This window comes from Lycorma delicatula, chromosome 12 (genome assembly GCF_047948215.1).
Source record: "Lycorma delicatula isolate Av1 chromosome 12, ASM4794821v1, whole genome shotgun sequence".
NCBI classification, from domain to species: domain Eukaryota; kingdom Metazoa; phylum Arthropoda; class Insecta; order Hemiptera; family Fulgoridae; genus Lycorma; species Lycorma delicatula.
Genome location: NC_134466.1, coordinates 72030253 through 72056512, shown reverse-complemented (window position 1 = coordinate 72056512; position 26260 = coordinate 72030253). Strand labels below are relative to the sequence as shown.

Genomic DNA, 26260 nt, shown 5'->3' with positions numbered 1-26260 from the left:
CATGAAAATAAACAAGAACAAAACAAAAGTAATGAAATGTAGTAGAAATAACAAAGATGGACCACTGAATATGAAAATAGGAGGAGAAAAGATTATAGAGAAGCAGGAGCGATATAAAATGCCGAATAGCACAAGCTAAACGAGCCTTCAGTAAGAAATATAATTTGTTTACATCAAAAATGAATTTAAATGTCAGGAAAAGATTTTTGAAAGTGTTGTTTGGAGTGTCGCTTTATATGGAAGTGAAACTTGGACAATCGCAGTATCTGAGAAGAAAAGATTAGAAGCTTTTGAAATGTGGTGCTATAGGAGAATGTTAAAATTCAGATGGGTGGATAAAGTGACAAATGAAGAGGTATTGCGGAAAATAGAATATAAAAATTTTTTTTATTTTACCAGGAGTATATCCTGTCGGTCAAGAAATGGAATATCCAACCTTGCAGGATGGTCGAACTGCTAAAGAACGTTTTACCAGTGAAGAGGCAAGGATGTTGGATCGTTTGCATAATGATATATATAATGAGGCTCGTCAAGCGGCTGAAGCACATCGCCAGGTCAGTTTTTATTTTTTATATAAATTGAAAATTGAATTAACTTTAAAATTGAATTAAAAAAGAAAGTAAAAAGTAAAGAAAGCAAAATGGAATCCTATAGTTTAATTGATTGTGGATGGTTTAAAACAAATCTTAAATAGGAATTATAATTGTAGAATTGTAGCACTATTTTTAGGGAGACCAGATATTGATGTTTGATGGTTCAGAAGATACTTTCCGTATAAGGTAACTCATGGAATTAAACATGATAGAATGTAGTGTAGTATCTTGTGTAGCTGATGAGAGATAAACTGAAATAATTAGTGTCATCATGAGTAAAGGAATGACCAAAGTTCATGCATTCTGTCATTAGTATTGCTTTGGTGATAGAAATTTTCATTCATCACAGTCATTTGTTCATTATTTTTAAGAGAATTAGTAATTTCCCATTTTAGATGGGGAAAAATGTATCTTTCCGCATGTTACAAACAATCTTCCGTAAAATTGAATGGAAACCTGAAATTCTGTTCAACTGTTAATTGTCAGAGTGCTAAAAAATCAAATAAAAATATGATTTGCTTTTTTTTTAATTAAACAATTTTTTAAGATATTGTAAGTAAAATTGATTGATTTGGTTGTTCGAATAATCTCGAACAAACCCAAAATGTTTTTAGTAGACTGTGTGTCATTGTTATGTATGAAGTCTGTTCAAGAAATACGTAGACTGTTTGAATTGCTGGGTCCAGTTGGTTCCACTCAAATCCGCTAAGCGTCGCCATGTTCATACAGATCAGCTGATTACAACGCAGTTTTTTGATTGCAAATATCATTATTGGTTGCTTAGCTGCATGGTTGTTTGTGAAGTGTGTTTTTTTCGTTGGCGGATTTTAGAATGAGTGACTTGAACGAGCAAAGAGTTGCTGTGAAATTTTGTGTTAAACTTGGAAAATCTGCGAGCGAAACTTTTGGTATGCTCAAGATGGCTTACGGCAACATTGCTATGAAGTGTGTGACATGTTTTAAGTGGCATGGATGTTTTAAAGATGGTCGTCAATCGATTGAAGACGATCAGCGTTTTGGATGTCCTTCCACATCAACTGACGACTCACATGTAGACAAAATCAACACCCTGGTTCGGGCAAATCGATGTCTGACCATCAGAGAGCTTGCTGAAGTGTGTGGGGATATCAGTTGGATCATGTTACGAGATTTCGAGATCATTTTACGAGAGTGATTACTGGTTTTTTCATCACGACAACTCTCCAGCCCTCAGAACTCGTGAGTTTTTGGTCAAACACTCAATCACTGTTCTTTCCCACCCACCCTACTCACCTGACCTCGCTTCTTGTGACTTCTTGTTCTCCAAACTCAAAAGACCTTTGAAAGGAAGAAGATTTGAGACGATTCCTGAGATTGAGGCAAATGCGACAAAGGAACTGAAGAACATCACAAAAGAAGCATTCCAGGACTGTTTCCAAAAGTGGAAACACCGTTGGGATATGTGTGTGCGTCAGGGAGGAGTGTACTTTGAAGGGCACCCAGACAAGTAACTTCTAAATAAAGTACATTTTGTTTTATGACATTGGTCTACATATTTTTTGAACAGATCTCGTCTATGTGTATGTATATATATATATAAAACCTGGCAAAGAAATGCATATCCTGCCAACTTGCCAATCAAGTCATGATTATCAAAATAAAAGATTTAAGCATCAAAATTCGAAAATTTTTAATTAAAAAATTTTTGATTTTAGGGGCTTCCTTATTTTGTGGGGAAAAATTTGGGAAAAAGTTATTTATAAAAAAGTGTTTCCTAACAGAAAAAATATTGAGAAAATAAAGTATATCTTTTAATAAAAATTAAGAGTTTGATCCAAAAAATAGAATATTTATATTTTATAGGAGGGAATAAATTCTTAAAAAGACTTTTAAAAATATTCATATATAGGATAAGCTTAAATTTGTAAAGTTTTCTCTAAATAATAATTGCTTTAATACAGGCTGAAGTAAGAAAGAAAATTCTCAAAAAAAGTTTGCATTTTGGGTCCAGGGTCTGTAATTTAAAAATTTGTAGACATTTCATAATAGCTATATGAAGTATAAACTTTCAAAAAATTCTAGGAAAATGTTTAAACCAAAGGAAATAGTGCAAAGGAACAAAACATAAATCATTGTTAATAGGTGGAGATTTGAAAAATATCATCTCATCTCTTTGAGTTCCCTCAAAAAATCAGAACAAACTATCAAGATACAGAAATTGGCTGTTTGGTGTATACTAGTATGAATAATGTAGATCCATATTTAGAAAGTTGAAAAGGTTTATTGATCTTTATGTTTATGTTTATGAATGTACAATCTATACTAAAAAGAATGCTCGTTAAAAAAAAACAAATAATATCCATGTTTAAAAACTCAACACATGTAACTCAAAAACACAATACTTTGGCTTCTGAAAAAGGGTTTTGTTAGGCTTTAATAAATTACTGAACCATTCTGAAAAAATGTTTTCACCAATTTATTGAAAATACAATTATACAATTTTCTTTTACAGAAATAATATTACTCTTCCATTGAATTCTTAAATAATAATTAATTAGAAATTAAAAAAAGCGTGAATTTTCTGTAGCTTGTTAAACATGTACATAAATACATGCTCATATAATTTTAATTAACATCTGAATTGTGAATTAAACAATTAATACCAAATCACATTTATTATTTTATTTTTTAATTGTGTATTTATGGTTTTATCAAGGTTTTTATCACAGTATCCCTTTATCCATTCAGGCAAATGCCTGGAACATTCTTTTTTTTTCTTTTAGCTGTGAATTGAATATCTATACATTTCTTATGTTATAATAGGTAAATTCAATAAAATTACTTCATTTTTTACACTTTTTCACAGTAATTTCCACAACACAAACACCTTTCAAAACCAGTCTTCAAAGAAACCCTGCCATATTTTGTTGGAAATCTGGACACACTCATCACCTCAAGCCCTTAGGAAGTTTTTATCGCTTGTAATGCAAAATGCCTCCCTTTCAGTCTGTTCTTCACCTGGAAAAAAAAGTCAAGACACGTAGAGCAAAGTCTGGACTGTAGGGAGGGTGCTGTGACAGTTGACAGTTTTTTCTGGTGCTGGCCAAATACTTGAGGCAATCTTTAGACCAATGTGCTGGAGCGTTATCGAGATGAAAACCATTTATTCATGTTGAGTTTCGGTGCAGCTTCTTGAGAGCTTAGATTATTTTAGGCAAGTATTATTCAGTATACCGCTTCTCTGTGACTATCTTCTGATTTTCCAGTGTAACATTCTAAACGTTTTTCCACATTAAAACATACGGCCACCATTCTCTTCTAAACCGATCTGGATTTTTGAATAGTTAAGGGGGCTCCTCATCTTAGAACACTCGCACTTTGCTTTGAGCCTGGGTGAGGACATTACAATAGTACAGCCAAGTTTCTTCACCGATCACAATACTGTTTACATAGGGAATTTTCCCATTTTCAAACTTTTTTAGCATTTCACAGCACCGTGAAATATGACATGCCATCTGATTGTCATCAAGTAATGCGGCACCCAAAGGATACAAAGCTTTCTAACTTGAAGGTGATCTCATATAATAGCACGAACTGCTGCTGCATTAATCCTCAAGTACACCTCTATTTGGTGGTAGGTCACATGGCTGTCCGTCTCAAGAAGTTTTCATACTGCAGCAATGTTACCCTTAGTCACAGTTGAAGGTGACCGACCCGACCTTGGAGCATCCTCAAGGCCAAAATTTCCTCTTCGAAATGCCGGTACCACCGAAATATTATCGATGGGGACAGTCCTCTCCAAGTACAGGAGTCATTTCCTCTAAACAGTGATCGTCACTTAAGCCGCATGCAAAATTGCGCAGTATTCAGTTTTTAACCGTTGACGACATGACTGCGTCTTTTCACTAACAATTAAAAAGCAGATCACACAGGTAGTGACTAGAATGGCTACAGTGCAGTTTGGGTTGGGAGCTGCCTAAATGTACGCTAACTTGTGATAACGGATACCTGTGATGATCTATTATCGTCTATTATCGCAAAACCTTTCTAGTGTCTTTAATTTGTATGAGTGCATTCAGAGAATTGAATCTCCATTTTATCATACGGTACTGTACCATTTTAATAAAACTTGTTTATATGTTTTTATGTAGTTTTTTTTATTTTTTAATCAAATTATATTTTATTATTTTTAGACTCGACAATATATCCAACGATGGGTAAAATCAGGAATGACAATGATAGACATTTGTGAAGAGCTGGAGAAGACTTCTCGTGCATTGATTGGAGAAAATGGGTTGAAAGCTGGATTGGCTTTTCCTACTGGGTAAGTACAGGATTTTTTTAAAATTCTATTTTACATTTTCATTCTATAGCTTGTTACTTACATTGTTAAAAGTTAAAAATTCATACTTTGTAGAGTAATTTAAAGTTGCACCAGTTTTTCAGAAGCTGATTTTGTATATTGATATAAACAAAAAAAAAAAGGTTTCTAAATACAGATGTCCTGAAATAACCTTTGCTTTTTGTTATGACTACTTAAATATCTCAAACTGATTTTTACTCATAAGAATAAAGTACTCTGTTTTGTTGGGGCAAATTTGGTGATTTTATGTGTTTTTTGTTCTGAAAAATTGATAAAATATATCTCATACTATATAGAGTGTAGTTTTTGAGAAAACTGTTGTAATGGCCAAAAAACTGCTCTTTTTGATTCGCTGTAAAAATTAAATTGTCAATAAACAAATGAAAATTTCTAATAAAATTTATAGAGAATTTAATTGTAGGAAATAAAGAGAATAGAAAAAAAATGTTTAAAACTTGTTGTCCAGTGTTTAATTAAGATGAGCAAAAGACTTTGATTTAATGAATTTATTCTCCAGACAACAGGCCTAATTGTCATTATTTGTGATAGCTGAATTTTATAGTGTATGAATAATCCAAAGTTTGACTGGGATTCACCCAAAACCTTCTGAATAAAAGGCAGAAATGCTGACGCTAAATAAAAATCTTTGTAATCAATTTAAATTGACAAATTATTTTATGATTTGTTTTTTTTTTTTTTAGAAAATGTGAAAAATAAAGTAAATATAGTTTGAAAAAAAAATTTTTTTAATGCTAAATAAAATATCACAAATACTTAAAAGATGGTTTTAGCAAGTATTTAACAAATTGATTTAAATTTGTTGTATTAATTTTTAAATAATTTTTCAGGTACAAATATCAAACATTATTTAAATTTATTTAACGTAAAAAAATTGGTGTTTTATTGTATGTAAACCCTAAAACATAAAATGTTTTAGGGTTTACAATAACTTGATTAAATTGTCGGTAAACAAATGAAGTTTGTAGAAAATTTAATTCTGAGGAAATTTATTTTATTGTTGGATTGATTATGAAAAAGAGTTTAAGAAATTTGACTTTTATTTATTAAAAACAAAACAGACCAAAATGTGACAGAAAAATATTGTAATGTCATTTTAAACTGAAACAAAGATCATTTTGATACTGGAAAATGTCTTAGAAACAAAATCAGTCATTTATGTTTACTCTTTCTTATCTTCCAATACTCTTTCATTTTCCTGGAAAAATCTCTTTTCCGTTCCTCTGTCCAAACCATCCCAGTTTTCCTTTTTAGGCTTTTCTGCAAATTTAACACCGGGCAAGTTGTTATAATTTCCAGATCCTGTCCTGATATCTTGCAGTGCAATGCCTGCTTCTTTGACATCTTGAAGCACCTCAGTGAGCCACACCGGTTGCGTTTTTAGCTTTAGCAATCTTTCCAAGAGTCTTTCACTTTTCCTTGATTCCTCCAAACGCAAGAGGTGGCCGAAGAATTTTATTTTCTTCTTTCTTATTTCTTCTGTAATTGGTGTAACGACCTCATCGATTTTATGGTTCAGGAGTAATCTCCACTTTCCTTTCACCAAATATACCCCGCCGATACAGGTCCTTACGATCCTTTATTCTATTTTGGCTAATTTTTCAGTTCTCGATGCTATCTTGATTTGACCCGGTGTTTCACACCCGTACATTACTACCAGTTTGATCACCGTACTATAGTGTCTTATCTTGGCTTGTTTGGAGATGCATTTCTTGTTATAGTTGTTTCGTGTGACCACTTGTGCCATTGCTAGTCTGCGTGCTCTTTCTTGCCAGGCTATTTTCTCGTTTAGATTCCATGTGATGGATTCACCTAAATATTTAAATTTTGATACTATTTTAATTCTGCGACTGTTGATTTCCAAATGTTTCCGCTGTGTCTTTCTAGTGAACATCGCTTCTGTCTTCTCGTACGAGATCTGAAGTCCAATTTTCGCTGCGATAGAGGCCAATGATTCTATCTGGTGTTCAGCCTCTTCCTATGTTTCTGCAAGGAACGCTAGATCGTTGTTAAATTTACTTCCAATCTTTACTTTCTTTGGATTTTGTTCGTACCAATGTCGCATGATGTATTCTAATGCGCAATTAAACAGTAATGGTAACAATCCGTCCCCTTGCCTGAGACCAGTCTTTGTGTCAAAAGGTTCCGATATCTCCCCCCTGAACTTCACCTTCGACCAGGTGCCCGTCATCGTCAGCTCCAACATTTTCACCAGTTTTGGGTGCAGCCCAAAATTCCTCAGAATTCTAAGCACAGATGGTCTATGGATACTGTCATATATCTGAAATCCACAAATGTAATGATGATTAAGCCCTTGCGTCGCAACTTGTACATATCCATAATTAGTTTTAAGGTGATAATTTGTTCTGCACAACTTCTCCAGGGTCTGAATCCTCCCTGATATTCTCCTAATTCTTTCTCCAGTTGATCCTTTATACGGTTATAAAGTATTCTAGAGAAGATCTTGTACATACAATCTAATAGGAAGATCCCCTGTATAGTTGTTTGGATCCATCTTATCGCCTTTCTTGAATAAGAGGTGGATGATTGCTGTTGACCAGTGTTCTGGAAGTCTCTCGCTGTTCCAAATTTTAGTAAGTTCCCTTTGCAATATCTCTAAGATATGTTAGGTGCAGCGTATTTCTAAAATCAGTTTTGTTTTAAATAAATAAATCAATAGCTTAAATTTCATTATTAAGCTATTAAAAATATTAAGAAATGAAGATTCATTATATAATTTAAATTAAGAATTAAATAGAAAAAATAAGTAGAGATTTTTTATTTTTATGTTAATATTAACAGCCGATCAGTAAATGAAATTTCTTTATTACATTTGAATAGATTTGTGTGCTTTCAGAATTAAAGAAAAATACTGTATTCACATATCACTTCTTTTGATTATATCTGCATATTCAAATTAATATGCCAACATAATTTTTGTTTACTGTTGTGATGGAAATATGCTAGTTGGACATTGTGAATATCAAGAAAGATTCCATTATAGATGGATTCCAAATCTGAAAACTCTATGAAACCTCAAATTTGCTCCTTAATTTAACTTCCAATGGCTTTATTTTTACCCTTTGAGTAGAAGAAATGTTTTGCGAGCTGTAATTAAAAATTGAAGCATTTCTAAACACATGTTATGTATTTTTATTTTCATTGTAAAACAGTCCCATATTGAAACATTCAAAATTGAAACAACTTGCCAAAAAAAAAAACAGAAAAAATATTTTTTAGAGATGGGGAATAAATTTTAAGAAAACTTTTTCCAAAAATATACATACATAGGTTTAACAAATTTGCTAAGTAAAGCTTTTTCTTAATCTAAAATCATCCAATAGAGGTTAAAATAAAAAAAATAAAATGTTCTAAAAACTTCCATGCATTTTAGGAATATAATTTTTAAAAATACAGAGGTTTCTTGGTAGTACTATGTATGAAGTGTAAACTTTCGAAAATATTTTGAATCATATTTAGATCAAAGTGAGATGGAGCAAAATAAAAAACATGTATTAAGAGGTGGGGGTTGATTTTTGAAAAATATATTTTGAATATATGCAATGTATTTTTCATATCTAAATGTATTTGTCAAAGTAAAATTTTTTCTAAGAAAAAAAAATCCGTGTGGTCAGTCCTGAGATATGCCAAAAGCAGTGCGATACATATGCTTTTTTTGGTCTAGATATACTAACTAGTTGGACCCTAAAATGTAAAAATTTTCAACAAAAATCTGATACCTCATTTTTGACATGATCACCATATACTTTACCTTTAATATAGCTATTCTACTTTTATTCATTCTAACTATATTCACTGACAAAGTAAAACATTCTAATAAATGGAATATACATATATGTATAGGTATTTCATTCTAATTGCTCTAGGCGATTTTCTTGTGAACTATGTATAATACAAAAAAATGACCTAAACAAAAGTTACTCAGATTGGAAGGGGACACCTCAGGAGGTGACCTTGAATTTGACTTTAAACTGGACCTTAACTTTATTTCAAGGTTAACATGATTTTTTTCAAAATGGAATGACCCATTTTTGATCCCGCCAATCAAAAGACCAGAAAATTTTACATGGAAATATGTGGTCACATATATGACCTTGGAACTTTTTTGAAGATGATATGGCCCGACATCAGAGATAGTGTTTTATGAATGGTGGGTTCTTTTCACAGATATTTACTGTCACCGGTTTCTATGTTATGAAAAGAGGTGCTATCTGGTATTGTCTTGAATCAGCTAATTGTGTTAATCAAATAGTGTATGTGATTGACCCCTAAACCAAATTTATGGCCGTATGACCATAAATTTGGTTACCCCATAAAAAAATTTCCTACATCATTTGTGTGACCACATATTCCAATGTATAATTTTCTGCTCTTTTCATTGATGGGGTCAAACATAGGTCATTCTATAAGAAAAAATGTTGTTAACCTTGAATTAAGGTCAAATCTAAGGTCACCATGAGGTGTCCTCTATCCAATCTGAGTAACTTTTGTTTAGGTAAATTTTGTATTGTGCGTAGTTTACAAGAAAATCCCTGGGGCGATTAAAATGAAACATTCTATATATACACCAGCAAATTATGAAATTAAAAGCAAGCTCACTGTAGCTATTTATATATAACAAATACTGTTGTATATAATCTATTGATTTATTATCAGCGATTTAAATATTATACATTAGTCCTCACTATTATTTACATTATGCTGGAAATGTGGTAAGTGTTTGATTTAGTAAATGACAGATGGAAAATGTCTATTGGATAATGCTATTTTGTCTTTAAAGTAAAAAAAAAAAAATTTGGGGTTTTTTTCTTTATAGGTGCTCACGAAATCATTGTGCTGCGCATTATACCCCTAATGCTGGTGATAAAACTGTTTTGGAGTACGATGATGTTACGAAGATTGATTTTGGAACACATATTAACGGTATTATTTAAAAAAAATATAATTTTAAAATAGTAAATTGAATAAATCAATTTTATGCCTATTATGTAACAAGCAAGCCGTAGGAAAGCATGATTTAGATCGGTATGATTCTCAGGTATTGGGATTTTCCTTAATTTAATACCGAATAAAATTTTGAGGTCTTTCATTTTTTATTACAAAAAAAATATCAAGGTAATTTGATTGAATAGTTTTGAAAGTATGTATTTAAAAAAATACTTTTTAAGATACGAGGGCTATTCAGAAAGTAAGGAATGTTTTGGAATTTTAAAAAAACCAAGTACAAGAAAAACTTTTTATTATATACATGTGAAAGAGGGACTAAAATACTACTTTTCAACATAATCACCATATAAATTCATACGCTTAATAGCGGTGGACTAGGTTTGAAATTCCTGTGTCATAGAATTCTGCCGCCTGTGATCTCAACCGCTCAGTGACGCACCCATCTTGCACAAAATTTATGGTAGCCTAGCTTCTGTGAAACAATTTCAAACAATAAAGTCTGTGAAAGTTGTGGGAAACATAGAGAAAGCTCAGTTATTGTTAAACGGCGGTTTTCACGAATCTTTTTGTCAACTTTAGAGACCAGATCGTCAGTCACAATGCTCGGACATCCACTCTTCTCTTTATCGTGAACGTTTGTTCGGCCATTTTTAAACTGAATGATCCACTTCCTGACAGAACTTTCACTTATTACATTGTTCCCACACACTTCACACAGTTCCCGATGAATTTCTATTGGTTTTAAGTTTTTTGCCGACAAAAAACAAATCGCAGACCGCACCTCACAATTGGCAGGATTTTCGATTGCAGCACACATTTCAAATTTGTATATAAAAAAAAAAGGCCAGTGCGGAGATGTTCCCGTTGTCACGACTGGACGCTGACTGAGGTGCCGAGCACGAGCACACCAATATATATGCGATTGGCGTGCACCTGGCGGCGTCAGGTGGAAACGTTCTTTACTTTCTGAATAGCCCTCGTATTTAAGAAACCAAAAATATATCTTCAAAGAGGTTATGAAGATATCAGCCATTTTAGCAAGGTTTTATTGTATTTATTTAATAAGTTTTGTTTTCGATAAAGTAATTTTTTTAAATGCGATTGCATAAAAATTTGAATGTTTTGGTTTCCATTTTTGTAGTATAATAAAAATAACAGAAGTCTATTATTATTATTTTTTTTTTTTTAAGGTCGTATTATCGATTGTGCTTGGACTTTGTCATTCAACCCGAAATATGATAAATTGATTGAAGCCGTTAGAGATGCGACTAATACTGGCATCAAGGTAATATTTATTTCTTTTTAATTTTTACTTTCCCAGGAGTATACTTGTATTTTATAATTATTGATTCTTTATACTATGTAATTGAGAAAATTTTCTCTAATTGGGTCAAATTTTTTACATCAGGATATGCAAACTTTAATATTTTATGTCCTCTAATAAAAAAACAATTTTAGTATTGAAAGATTCTGGAGGGTTATATATATATTATTATTATTATTATTATGCTTTTACGGCCAACATGGGACCACTTAAGTCAATTTTAGTTGGATCTTTTCTGAGAAAGCGTGTTATTTTACTCTTCCGAGCTGCCCAGTATTTCTTCATCCGTTCAGATCTTGCTTTCTTTTCTTCATCCGTAAACACCCTCTTTGTTGTATTTTGTCGTTTGTCTGTCTTTTGTTTAAATCTAATGTTTTTGTCTTTTAGCTTTGTAATTTTTCCAATTTTATTCTGTTGGTCAGTCAGGGAAATTCCCAATTCTTTCATATCTTCTCTAATTTCTTTGATCCATCCTACTTCTAGCTTTTGGAACCAGAGCTTTTCAATGATATTTCTTGACGGTCTTGTTTCCGGTGTCCTTATGAGATGACCAAAGAAAGAGATTTTTTTTTCCCCGCATAGTATCAGTAACAGGCTCTATTTCTCGATACACCACCTCATTTGGCACAATCCACCGTCGGCCTTCTTTTTGGTGTTTTTTATTGATACACGTTCTGACAATTCTCCTCTCTATTTTCAGAATTTTTTCAATTCGGTTTTTCGTGATTTTGAAAAGGCTCTCGCTTCCGTAGGTGACTTCTGGCTGTACTGCAGTTTTATAATGTTTAAGTTTTGTTTTAGAAAAAAGGGATTTTTTGTTATATGTTGACCAAGTTAATTTTTGGGATTTAATCATTTTATTTGTCCTGTTTTGCCATGTCACTTTTTCATTTAAATTATAAGTTATTATTTCCCCTAGATATTTAAATTGTTTTACTATTTTATTTTTCTGATTGTTTACTGTAATGTGCTCTATTACCAGAGGATCTATGGCCATTAGTTCAGTTTTTTCGAAAGAGATATGAAGCCCTATCTTTTGTGCTACGTTTTGATTTGTGTTTTGGCTTCTTGAATATTATTTGCTAAAAGAGCGAGGTCATCTGCAAATCCTAGGCAATTTAGTGTGATGGAGTTTTTCTTAGTACCCATTTTTATATTTTTGGGATTTATTTCATACCATTTTCCCATGACAAATTCGAGGGCGCAGTTAAAAAGGAGTGGTGAGAGGCCATCTCCTTGCCTCAATCCAGTTTTTATGTAGAAGGGTTGAGAGAGTTCACCTCTGAATTTCACTCTGGACTGGGTATTGGTTAAAGTTAATTTTATCATGTTTACGAGTTTAGGGTGAAGGCCCAGGTTTCTCAGAATATTCAGCATGGATGGTCGGTGTATACAATCATAGGCCCTTTTAAAGTCGACGAAGGTGATTATTAGTTGTTTTTTCCGTCTTTTATATAAGTCCATCATAAGTTTTAGGGATATTATTTGCTCCGGGCAACCTCTCCATGGCCTAAATCCCCCTTGGTATTCCCCAAGTTCCAGTTCAAGTTGGTCTTTGCATCGGTTGTATATGATTCTCGACAGGATTTTGTATGTGCAATCCAGGAGAGATATGCCTCTAGTTTTCCGGATTAGTTTTATCCCCTTTTTTATGTAATGGATGAATGAGGGCTGTGGTCCAGTGTTCTGGAAGTTTTCCTTCGTTCCACATTTTCACGAGACATAGATGTAGGGAAGTTTTGACTGAATAAACTGATGAGTGTTTCCAGAGTTCTGCGAAAAGCTGGTCTTCTCCGCTTGCTTTGTAGTTTTTTATTTCATTTAAGGCTGCGAGAACTTCTTGAATTGTTGGCGGGTTGATATTTACCGGTGAAGTTTTAACTGGAGTTTCAGTGTCAATCTCAAAATTTTCCTCTACAGAGCATTGTTTCCATTAATTTGCACTCCCTACATGTTCTTCATATTAGTTATTATACTCCTGCTATGCACTGAAATTGTGGATAATTATTAAACTATCCTTGTATACTCACTTAGCAGCAAATTTGTTAATATATATATTTTTTCCTTAAATTATAGTATTTTTTCAGATTTTTCTTTTTGTTTCTTTATCATTAAAGTTTCAAAGCAATGGAAGTAGACAGCATCTTCATCACAGTTATATTTTTTCAAACTGCTGGTATAATAGTAGCAGTCTTTATAAGTTGTAATTTATTCCTTTAAAATTTAAAGTAATCCAGTTTCCATGATTAATTACATTATTTTCTGTTTTATTTTAGGCTGCTGGAATTGATGTTCAGTTATGTGAAGTGGGTGCTGCTGTACAGGAAGTTATGGAGTCATATGAAGTCGAATTGGATGGCAAAACATATCGTGTCAAATCGATTCGTAATCTCAATGGCCACTCCATTTCACCATATCGTTAGTATTTACATTATAGTTTTATTTTAGTTTTTTTTTTTTTTTTATTATTTATTAAATGCCATTCGTTATTAGTACAGTTTATACTTTTTAATTCTATGTCATTGATGGTCATAGTAAATGTTAGCGGTGATAGTTTTTTACATTGCTAAAAATTACACCTTTGAAAGTTTACTGACCGTGCAGCAAAACTTTCTTGTGGTTTTTTGCACATTTAATGTTTCCAGCAAATGTTATTTGGAGATGAGCTGGGTGTTAAATTTTTATTGGAGATTGCATTTTTTTTGTTGTTGATTAGAATTGTTTTATTGTATCTGTAAAGAAAATATTAATAAAATTAAATGTAATTATCAAATATATTTTTTTACATTAATATAAAGCCACTTGTAAAGGATATTTTATGGGAAAAATTATTTTAAATAACTTAACAAAATTTTTGTAACTTGTAATGGTAAAAAAATTCACTTTTTTTTTAATTTTTTGAAGGAAAAAACCAAATATTTTAGCAAAAATACATATTCATCAATCATTTACAAACTGTAATTTCATTACACGCCCGGCTTTCATTGTGCTTGTTGCTGGAATTTATTCATTCGCTTGACTGTATAAGTCCCAATTACAGCTACGTGTGACCAGGATTTAAACCAATAATCTTCTGGAATGAATGACCGAGATGCTACTGCTTCACCATAGAGGTTGCCAGAAATAGTTTATTTATAAGTAGAAGGGCAACAGATTGTTGTGATCATTTATGATTATGATGTAATATTTATAATAATAATGTTATGCATGGGAAAACTGTGAGAGATAGATTAGTGTTGGATATTTGGATTGACTGTCATAAAATTCTTAAAAAAGAAGGCCAATTGAATTGCAAAATGATGATTTATAATGTTTTTGGATTGGAAAGAATTTTTGCTGATAAGATTAAAATTTTTATATTGTAGAATGTAACTGTCAGAAGTTCTTGGTGGAATGCCTAAAATAGCTTGAGGATGCTCGCTAAAGAGTTACTTTTCTTTATGTCAAAGCATGACGCTGTTTCACAAGTAAAAAATAAGGTTTTACTCATGTAGAACCAAACGAGGAATTTTTTACCAACTCCCTTTCAGCAGAGATTCAGATCAGAGTGTCTACTATCACTTCATCGAGATGACAACCAATTGGCTTTAATTACTAACTGTTGAAACCAATGCAAGAATGATGATAATAACTAATTTAGTACCCTGTTCAGGGAATAATGAAACAGATTCATTACAGGTACTGTAGTGAAAAATCAATCATTAATTTTTTTTTGCCTGGATGACGAACAAACCCTGAATAAATTTAGTATTTTATTGGTTTTTACTAAATTTTTTCAGCCATACATCTTTTTATTTAAAAAATTATTCAGTTTGTTGTTAAATGCTCAAAATTTTTTTTTATGTTAATTTTAAAACTCTTCAGTCATGATTTTTGATTTTATTACATTCACTTAAATACTGATTTTATGTACGATTAAAAAAATATTTTCTAAAAATTGGCAGGATTTTTATCTGAAGGGAAGAATATGAATGAATGATTTTTTCATTACGGTTAATTTTTTTTTTTGAAAATGTTTTAATAAAAACTAGGAAAGAGGCATATATACTTTAATGAATTAATACTTGATGTGGCTGATGTACAATCATGAATCCGAAAAAAGAGGAGTCCCAGAGGCAGTCAATGGTCAATCTCCCCCTTAATAATACAAAGGAATGTATTATTTCTTCAAGTTTTGGTATTATCAACTTAGAGAACATAGTGGGGGGTTTGTCAGGATTGTGTTCACAGAACTGATATGAGGAAGAATTGTTCAACGATAAGAGTAATGAGCGACGGTAAGAGAGGAACAATTTAACTGTTATCTTAATTTTTACTACCTTTTACCCAGTGTTGCTTAATTAAACCAGTCACAAAATTATTAATTTTTGTATTAACTGAATGGTTTAGATGGATTTCTGATTAGATGAATATACTCAGTTTTATAAACCATTCAATTTAAGTTACATAATGAAATTTTTATTTGTAATGAAGAGAAGTAGAATTTTTATAAAATGACAGAATCAGAGAATCATAAATTGAGAGAGGAAAGAGAGTGTTAGGAGTGGTTTAGATAAATGCTGTATTGGCCAAATAAATTATTTTTCTTTTCTTTTTTATTTAGGTATCCATGCCGGTAAGACTGTTCCCATTGTGAAGGGTGGTGAAGCCACGGTAATGGAGGAAAATGAGTTTTACGTGATAGAAACTTTTGGCTCGACTGGACGTGGTCAAGTACATAACGATATGGATGTTTCACATTATATGAAAAACTTTGATGCCGGTTACATACCTTTAAGGTAATACTCTTAAAAATTTTTTTGTATAAATTTGATTAATTGTTAACATTTTTATTTTTCTGGCTGTGTAGTTATATTGTTTTGTATGGACTGATTTAGAAGATATTCAGCAATTATTTTTGTATAAGGGAAATCGATGCTGTTTAATTTTGATCACAGTCAGTGAAGGAGGAAGCAAGGGAGTAAAAATCTGGTTGCTGTATCTCAAAATTTCACTGTGTATAAATTTTTTACACTTTATATAAATATATACATATACTGAGTGATATTTAACTATGGAAACAGCTTTATACTGCACATCTTAGAAATACAGAGTGTCCCATATAAAACGCAATCCATCATCCATGAAATTTCAAAAGTCAAGCTTACTCCCCTACTCGTTACTGAAATGGACTCGTCCAACATCTGAACTTCGTGGCGACGCAGTAGAACACTACCGATAGTAACAACAATGCAATCATAACGATCAGTGTATTGCTAGAGACAAGATGGTGTTTTTGCTAGATGAATGGGTTTTCATTGTCGAGTCGTATTTCAGTACGAAATCAGCGGTCACAGTGCAAGATTTATTTCGCCATAACTAGCCGGATAAACCGGCTTCTAACAAAACATTAGTATTAAGGTCATTTGCAAAATTTAGAGAGACCGGTTCTGTTAATAACAAGGAACACAAAAGATCTGTGTCCGTATTGAATACTCAAAAAATACTTATCATTTTTCAACTCAAGTCACATTCTCAAACTGATTAGTTGATTTCATTACATTACTATTTCTCTTCAATTGTGCATTTGGGCAATTTCATTTAGTTCTGAGGGCCAGTATAAAATATCTATTATAAATATCTGATTTTTTTGCTTGATTCTGATTACATATCATTGATGTTTATTAATTTTGGTTACAATGTATGGGTTTACAACTGCCATGGGTCATTCCATACTTCAAACTTTTACTCAAAGAGTACAATGATTTACTTACATAATTCTTTACTTGCATGCTTGCATTCTCTAATGTTCTATTTAATTTTCTCAGGAAAGTTATGGAGCTCCGCTAGCTTTTTTTAAAGATTCTCATATCTCCAATTTTCATTTTAGATCATCAATATAATTTTTACTTTTTTTACACTACCGATTCTATTTTAATCAATCTTCCTCTCATAATTTGTCTCAGCCAGTTTTTTCTGAATTGCTTTGAATGAGTTTCTACTCTTGTTAATTCTTCACATTATCTTTACATTTTGTCTGCCCATTTGTTAATTTTCTTTTCACCTCTTCCTGGCCCAAATTAAAATCGTTCAATTTTTTTTCTTAGTGTCCATATTTCACATCCATTTAGAAGTACATTTCTTCTTATTTTGAAATGTTAACTCCATTTTATGGTGTGATAACCATTTCTTTCTATCAAACGCTTTAGGCACTACTATTCTTTGTTTCGTTCTCTCTTTTTTCCTTTTTTCACTGTTGTAATTTTCTATTAACAGTATATGTATGTTTTATTTATTCAATTTACCATTTTTTGTCCTGAGATTCATCGTCTTATTATTGCCTTTTATTTTTCATTAATTTTCTTTTCTCGATATTTATTTTTATTCCGTATTATATTATAAATCTTGTAATTTTAAAATCATGTGTTTGAATATTTTTGATCATATCTTTAACAATGTGTGTATCAATTAAAATCTGTTACAGGCAGTATTATTTCTTACTCTTTTTCATTTGTTAAACCATTCAGTTTGAGCTGCTTTTTTCCTTTGTCAAACCACTCGGTTTGAGCATCCTTTACTCTTATTACTTTCTTATTCGGGTATAATCTGTAAATAATCTTCACAACAGTTCTGTTTTTTCGGTGTGAAATGCTTTAATAAAATTCTAAGCTTGTCACCATTTTTAAATACATAACATTATTATGCTTATGTACATTCCCTTCTTAAGTGTATCATCCCTTGAGTCTTTCTCAAAAGGTAGAACAAGTTTTCAAAATACAAAAATTGGCTGTTTGGTGCCCATAAATCTTTGAATTATGTAGACTGTATTTTGTAAAATGTTAATTTATCTGTTTTTTTACGTTCATGAATGTGCAATCTTTGCTAAAAAGAATAGTCGTAGCTGGGAAAGTCATGCAACACTTTGCCAACTTTTATATATATACTAGCTGTGGCACATTGTGGTTGCATGGATGAGAAATGAGAAACAAAAAAAGCATACGTTTCCTAGAAGTTAAATTTTGCAATACTTGTGGATATACAATATTTTTTTGTTTTTCCACTGTCTGCGTAGATATAAAGGTTATCTGGTTTGCCGACTCAAGAACACGCACATACAGTTGTCCATGTGAGAAGCAATCCGCATCTAAATTTAAACCATACAATTCTAAAGATTGACCTTGAGCTTTATTGATTGTGATTGCAAATGCCAATCGAATTGGGAATTGCAATCTTTTAAATTCAAATGGTGTATCGGTCGGGATCATGGGTATTCGAGGAATGAGGACATCTTCACCTTTGAAAGGTCCCGTTAAAATCGTTGCTTCCACTACGTTATTCATCAATTTCTTAACTGCAAGTCGCGTGCCGTTGCAGAGTTTTGGCTGATTAATATTCCGCAACAGGATAATTGGCACACCTATTTTCAATTTTAATATGTGTGGTGGCATCCCTGGCAGATCAAGTGAGTTTAAAAATTCCGTTGGATAATTAACTACTTCATCTGCTTCCACAACGATGTCTATCGACTTATATGCAATTTCCTCACTTTGAATGCTGGATTGAAAAACATTATTAAGTTGATAGACATCTTTATTCTTTGCGGCAAGGATAGCTCGTTCACTGAGCCGATCGTGATTTCTATGATTAGTTTGAATATCAGGAAATACTTTTTCGATCAGTTCTTCTTTCGATGTTACTAAATTACAAAAATTATCAGGAAATGATATTCGTCTAGACGTCTCATCGACTGGCAGTTGTCCGTTTCCAATGCCCAGTAACTGTCGTGAGAATACCTCAGCTGATGGATCGTTCTGCAACTGGACACGCATATTCGTTGTCGACTGCAATGTACATACGTGTCGCCACAGTGTTGAATATTTCAGGCAAGCATTTATTTCGTCTACTGGTGTCGATCGAGAAATTACAGGCAATCTTTGCCTAAAATCTCCTGTGAGCAATATCAGAGCATTCCCGAACGGTTGAACGATTCCACGCAAATCTCGTAACGATCAAGAGCTTTAAGCGATTTTTTATGTGCCATCGTGCATTCATCCCAAACAGTGAGTTTACATTTTTGTAATACTTTTCCCATACAGGATGCTTTGGAAATATTGCATGCAGGAGTCTCGATGATTTGCATGTTTAATGGCAACTTCAGAACTGAATGCGCAGTCCTTCCACCTGGTAACAATGTTGCAGCTATTCCAGACGAAGCAAGAGCTAAGGCTATGCCATTTTTTGATCGAACCATTGCTAGAATCAATCTAATGAGGAATGATTTCCCAGTTCCTCCTGGCGCATCCAAGAAGAAGGTCCCCCAGCTCCGTCATTTATCATTTGCATTATGCGATCGTAAATGCCTATCTATTCACGCGTTAATTTGGGAATGTTTGATCGGACATATGACTGAAGATCACCGATGTTGTAACTCTGTTCACGGCGTAAATCCACATCAAATGAAGCAATCTCAACTCGGGTGGGTGCTGGCATTCCCATTGACTAAGAACTTTATTTGCATTAGCTAAGCACTTGTCTTCAATATTTATCAATGCTTTGTTGTAAGTGCCTTCTGTAAATTCAGACAAAAGTGAATATTTAACCTAACAAAGGATTTTTTGGTCATTATGTAGGGATATTATTTTCTGTGTATTTGGTTATTTTGACTTTTTTTGTTTGCATAGTCTTAAGTCTATCTGGGCTATAAGAAAGTTGGGTGTTTTAATTTATTTACTGTAAGTCATCCTTCTTGGTGGCTTTTTCTTTTTGTTTTGGTGTTTTTTTTTTAATAAAATACTGATGTTTTAGCTGTTATTTAACAGCTAAAACAATAATTCAAAGAAATTTTGATACTTAATCAGTTGTGATTTTGTTTACATTGGCAACGACCATGCGGGCTCTTTGTGATTGGTCGTTGTGTTTGACAGCGGCCATCTTGCATTGATCTGATTGGTTTTCCTTTGTTTACATTTCCAAATTAAAAATAGATAGATAGATTTATTAAAAATAGATGAAAACAATCTTTGATGTGGGTTATATATTGTGATAAAATTTGAGCTCAATCGGTGCAGAACATTTTGAGTTTTTGAAGCGTACACAAATGAACTTAACATTTTTATATATATATATCCAAGCAAATGCCGAATAAATCAAGGTTTCTTTTTTTATCTGTGGAGTAGTATTTCTACGAGGTCTGTTCAGAAAGTAACCCAATTTAATGTTTTTAATCTTTATTATTAATTTTACAGATGATTGGTTTTTGTCCTCTTCAAAGTATTCATCTCTCTTACTAATACACTTTTTCCAGCGGTGTTTCCACTTCGCGAAGCAGTTCTGGATAGCTTCATTTTAAATGGCCTTTAAGGTCCATGACGAATTTGCTGTAATGTCATCAATAGTCTTAAACCTTTCATCGCCGATTTTAATTTCAGAAATAAGAGAAAAATAATTTGACCAGCAGGAAGGCAGATGGAGGACAGTTGTCTGATTTTTGGCACAAAACTGAGTGTGCGTTTACTTTGAGCATTACTTTGACATTGGATCGAAATTGACATGCTTTCTTAGGGCGTGGAGATTCTTTGTCAATCCATTGTGATGATTGAACTTTTTGTCTCAATATCGTAGCTGTAAACCCAGCTTTCATCTCCTGTTATGATCCATTGCATGAATATTTCATCGTCATCTGCTTGTTCAAGAAGTTGCTGCCAAACATCTACTCGATGTCCTTTTTTGTTGTCATCAAATGAACAAACTGTACTGCAACTCAATGCGTGTTCAATTTTTCACTCATAATGTTATGGCATTATCCAATCAAGATGCTTTAACCTCTTGTGCAAGTTCTCTGACAGTCAATCGGCGATTTGCACGCACCAGGTAGTTGATTTTCTGAATGCAGGTGTCATCATCAGTTGAAGTCCAAGGCCTTCTTGGTCGATGACCACCTTCAATTGACTGATGACCATTTTTAATCGTGAAAACTGTTCGTAACATTGTGTACACCCAAAGTGTCATCTCTGTAAGCTTGTTTCGAAAGTTGAAACTTTTCTGTAAAAGTTTTCCCCAATTTCATGCAAAATTTTATATTGTATCCATTGCTCCCAAAAATTGCACATTACAAAAATCGTTTTTTTAACACTTAAACACGTTGCACTCAAATAATAATAACGTGAAAATTAAATGAGATACCAATAATCCAAGAACATGTGGTTGCAGAGGAGGTTATGCAGAATAACAGTTCTGCCAACCACAGTCACTAAATATCTGTTGGCGCATAATTAAAATGGTTGGTTATTTTCTGAACGGATCTCGTATACTCATTCCTAATGTGAGCTAAATAATATATTATTATGTAAACATCAGAATAAAATATCTATTTGTATATTTCACCGGTAGTTCTTGTGAAATTAATTTCATTGTTTGTATATGTCTTTTATCAGAATTTAAATTCTGTTAAAAACAACTTAATTCTGTTGTTCCAATAAATTAAGAAAATTTATGTTATTCTTTATTTCATTTTATAGTTTTGCATATTTTTATTTATTTATTTAACTTCTTTTTTTTAATGAATTTGGCCGACAACCACATGAAGCAACATTTTGCATTCTTTTTTCTGATCAGACGTTTTCTTTTTTCCTCTTGGAAATCCTCGAAATATTGTAACAGTTTTCTGATCGTAATCTTATACTATTTCTTCAGGTTTTTTCATTTCTTTTAGGCCTTTTTGCACTGAAGTTTATTGAATTCTGTTCTTTTTGTTGTAAATATGATTGAAGATTTGTTTTGTGAACCTGCTATTCGTTCTTATTAAGTGGCCAAAGAATTTGGTTCTTTTTTTCTGATGGAATCTGATGTTTTCTCAGTTTGATTGTATTTGTAAATGCATAAATACGTGTAAATACTCATATTTATTACTTCTAAATATTTGTTTTCATCTATTTTTATTGGTCCCAAGATTTTCCTTTCTTTATTAATATTGGATTTATTTCACCTGATTTCAAACTAAAGGTATGTTCTTATGTGTTTTAGGCCTTCCAGCTTGATTATTATATTGCAATGCCTGATATCGGTTTTTATTGAGATGCCTTTTTTATGTAAATATCTTTTGTTGGTAGGCCAAATTCTTTTTTCTCATTCTTTGATCAGCTTCTTTCTCTAAACCATGATTTAGATTATTTCCCCAAGATATTTAAGTTTATTGACTTTGTTGATTTTTCCATTTTTTGTATTTAGGGACTTAATTTATTTATCGTTACTTTTTTTTTTATTTGTTCTAGATTGGGATCATCAAGAAGTTTACTGAATACCATCAATACTCATTTTGGTACTTTAGCATTTTGTAAAAGATGGTTGGACAGAGTCGGATGTACTAAATATCAGATGGCACTTAAATATCTTTGCGAAAAAGGTATTTCTTTTTTTTTATACAGGGTTATCATAAAAGAATGGTGCAGTTTTGAACATGGTTTAAATTAAAACTAAATTACAGTTTGTTTTTTATTTTTCAAATTTGTCGTCTCAAACATTTTTTTACATAATTAATAAATTTCAATATGTGCACCCTTAGTCGCTTGACAAATGTCCAAACTATACTCGACTTCTCTCCAAACATTAGTTAACATTTCTTCGTTAACGGTTGTCATCGCTTCATTAATCCTGTTTTTTAAGCGGTTTAGGTCGCAAATTTTTTTGTGTATAAACAACGCAAGATGTACCCCCGCAAGAGAAAATCGCAAGGTGTCAGGTCTGGAAGCCAAAGTACGGGTCCTTGCCAGCCTATCGATCGATCTCTTTCGTTCAAAGTGTCCATAACCGGTGCATTGAAGTGCGGGGGAAGCACCATCTTGTTGGAAATGAAGTCGATGAATGTTTTCGAGTTCACCCGGCTGAGGAAAGCAATAATCTGTTAACATGTCATGGTACACGACTCCATTAACTGTTTTTTCGGCAAAGAAGAAAGGCCCAATTACATGATTTTCATCACACCACACCAAACATTAACTTTAGGCAAATCACGTTGTTTCTCGATAATTGCGTGTGGGTTTTCAGAGCTTCGTATTTGTGGATTGTGTCTGTTAACACATCCATTCACGTGGAATGTAGCTTCGTCTGTAAAAATTATATCGTCTAAAAATGGTTCGTTTTCAATCATTCTTGTACGACATTTGAACAGCGAAATTGGAACGTTTTACACCATTATCGGGTTTCAATTCCTGCAGTATCTGGATTTTATAAGCATGTAAATTTTGTTTTTTACGTAAAACTTTGTGAACTGTTGATTATGGAATACCTAATTCGACGCTTCAACGGGGGATGGACTTCCCAGCACTTCTAATTGCCGATCGTCTAATTATTCACCCGTTTCGTCCGGTACACTCGGTCTGCCGGTTGATTTCTGTTTCTTAACCGATCCGGTTTCTTCGAATCGTTTGAACCGACGCGTTATGTTATTTTTGTGCGGTGGATCTCTTCCGAAATCACGTCAAAACACACGTTGAACTAAAATTACAGATTTTAATTCGGCCATCAATAAAACACACTTTGCTTTGTCTTTATCTGAGAACGTAGTAACTCGCTAAACTCACCGCAACAACAATACAAGAACTGACGTTTGTCTTTATTTCTTGACTACATATTTTACAATATGCAACAATTTTTAATGTTTTAATTTTAACGTGTAATTTTCAAAAACATTTTTATTAACTGATGATGAGGAAAACTCTCGACAGCGCTTTTATGATAAAAATTGAAAGAGCAATAAGATAAGGTAAGCAACATCGTTAGATTTTGTACTCTTGGTAGAAAGCTAAGTTATACGTTTGTCCTTTATTATATATTATTTAATATATGAAATATAAACAACCAAAACACAATAATTAGATAAGTTATACTTAGAATATTAATTCCAAGAATTAATTTTTGTGGAATAGAATTCAATACCGACTGAAGATGCGGGATCCTGTGAAAATCAATTATTGGAATTAATATGGTAAGTATAATTTTTCTGATACTGTGTTTTGGTGATTTATATTTTGTATAATATTAAATTTTATTATGGAGTGGTCAATATGTTAATGAATTATTTGAATTTTCAAAAATTTATTTATGCAGTATACATATTTATAACTTTAAAGTTTTGATTGAAATTAAAAGTATCAGAGAAGTAATTTGAAGCGTGTAAAATGATCTGTTTTTATTTGGGTTGGACAATAACTTTCCTGCTAATTAGCATTCTGATGAATCGTTCCTTTTTGTTTATCGATAGAAATAGCATTCTACACTACAGCCATATTATGACAATATATCACAGTTCTGTGATATATCAGTTCAGTAATATATCATAATACTGTGATATTTGTACCAGGAGATAATATTTATAAAGTACGGGCAATCTATGTCCATCATTCAAAATCTGGTACAGAAGAAGTAATACATTGAAATTTGACATTGAAGTAACAACTATTCAAGGAAAAACTTAAAATGTAAAAATTATCCTGTGATGTTATCTTTTCAAAAGAAAATCAAAGATAAATTAGAAGAAATACTAGATGTCATGAATTTATTCCTAGGAGAGAATTTCTGTCAAAATATATAGGGTAAAAAAAGGAAATGAAGTGTGACAGAAAGAAACATTACTTTAAACATTATTTTACTATTTAAAATGTATATGTAATTTAATAGGCGTACAAGGAGGAAGTCATCTGGTGTGCACAGCAGATTTTTTCCTTTACTTTCGCATTTACACTATACAGAAAAGATGACACGATCGCCTAGTTTTTTCAGAAACTAGGAGAGCTTTTTCAGAAAGTCAATTAAGATCCGTGAGCATTCCAAAAGATAGTGCCCATCGATTATCTTTGCTGTTGATGTCAATGGTTTTTCTCTTCTGTGGAATGAATTCCTGTACTTTGACTGCTGTTTTTGACTGTTTGTTTTCAGCAGGTCAGTAGCAATATACGAGTGTTTCCCAATATGAAATTGCACAAAATTTCCTCTTGAATATGTTGAAACAGCTCTAAACTGTGTTTTAAAATGTTTACTCGCTCACACTTTTGATAGATTGTGATATAATTATGGCATCCATCTTGAAAACTATTTTGGATATTTATCCAAAATATGATGTACTTAATCATTTAAGATGTCATTAGTCTTTGTGATCGGTTTCTATTCTCAGTCATCATATGAATTTTTATTTAATATTTTGCTGTTTAATCTCTATAGATCGTTATCCAGAATATTCAAAACCGGTTCTAATCGATAAAGCTAACTCGCAATAATTATCTCCCCCGGTTTTAATTTCTTTGTGGTTTTCACTTTCAAAAAGTAATGATTGATCACTACACATAATTCTCTTTCATTCGTTTTTTACAAATTAAAATACTCGATCGACTCAAATGATTGCCAGCAACAGATTTATGAATGTACCTGGCAGAAAGTCGGTGTATGCTCTAGTGGAGATGCGGTAAACTAAGAACAAAGAACAACTTCAGTAATGTAGTGTGCATGGAAGTAATCAGACACCCTTCATAAGAAAGCGTGTTTTTTTCACACGCTTTTCTTTTCAGAGGATGATGTAAACTGAAACCTGGTTTGACCGTGGAATTAAAAAATAGAAAGATTTTAAATTGATCTCTCCCCTGTTGAATATTTCTTTGTAAGTGTGTTATTGTGTTGTTTATAAATTTTATTTATTTTTTCAGATATTGTTGAAGCGTATCCGCCATTGTGCGACATAAAGGGTTGTTATACTGCTCAGTTTGAACATACAATCGTGTTACAACCTACATGCAAAGAGGTTATTAGCCGTGGAACTGATTATTAAATAAATGTGTACAGTAACCTCGTCGTATTGTTCTGTTTTGTTACATTGTTATTATTTTTTATTATTATGATCATTATTGTGGAGTTTTATATATATGTTTCTTTTTTGTGAAATTTATTTTTTTTTTGCTTTGTTAATATTTTTTTTTAGTTTTGATGCGATCCTGATTATGTATCTGGATTCAGTAAGTGGAATATTGTGTTTACATTTTGGATAGTGTA

The 26260-nt window shown here is 32.3% G+C and overlaps 1 protein-coding gene across 1 annotated transcript; it reads left to right on the top strand.

Annotated features, from left to right (window-relative positions):
• The first annotated feature begins 403 nt into the window (after window positions 1–403).
• On the top strand, window positions 404–26260 carry LOC142333142 (methionine aminopeptidase 2-like). Its single transcript, XM_075380077.1, has 8 exons — window positions 404–554; window positions 4766–4896; window positions 9791–9897; window positions 11112–11206; window positions 13522–13663; window positions 15849–16023; window positions 22495–22625; window positions 25918–26260. Exons 1-8 carry the CDS (start codon window positions 423–425, stop codon window positions 26037–26039), a joined length of 1035 nt encoding a protein of 344 aa, XP_075236192.1. The 5' UTR covers window positions 404–422; the 3' UTR covers window positions 26040–26260.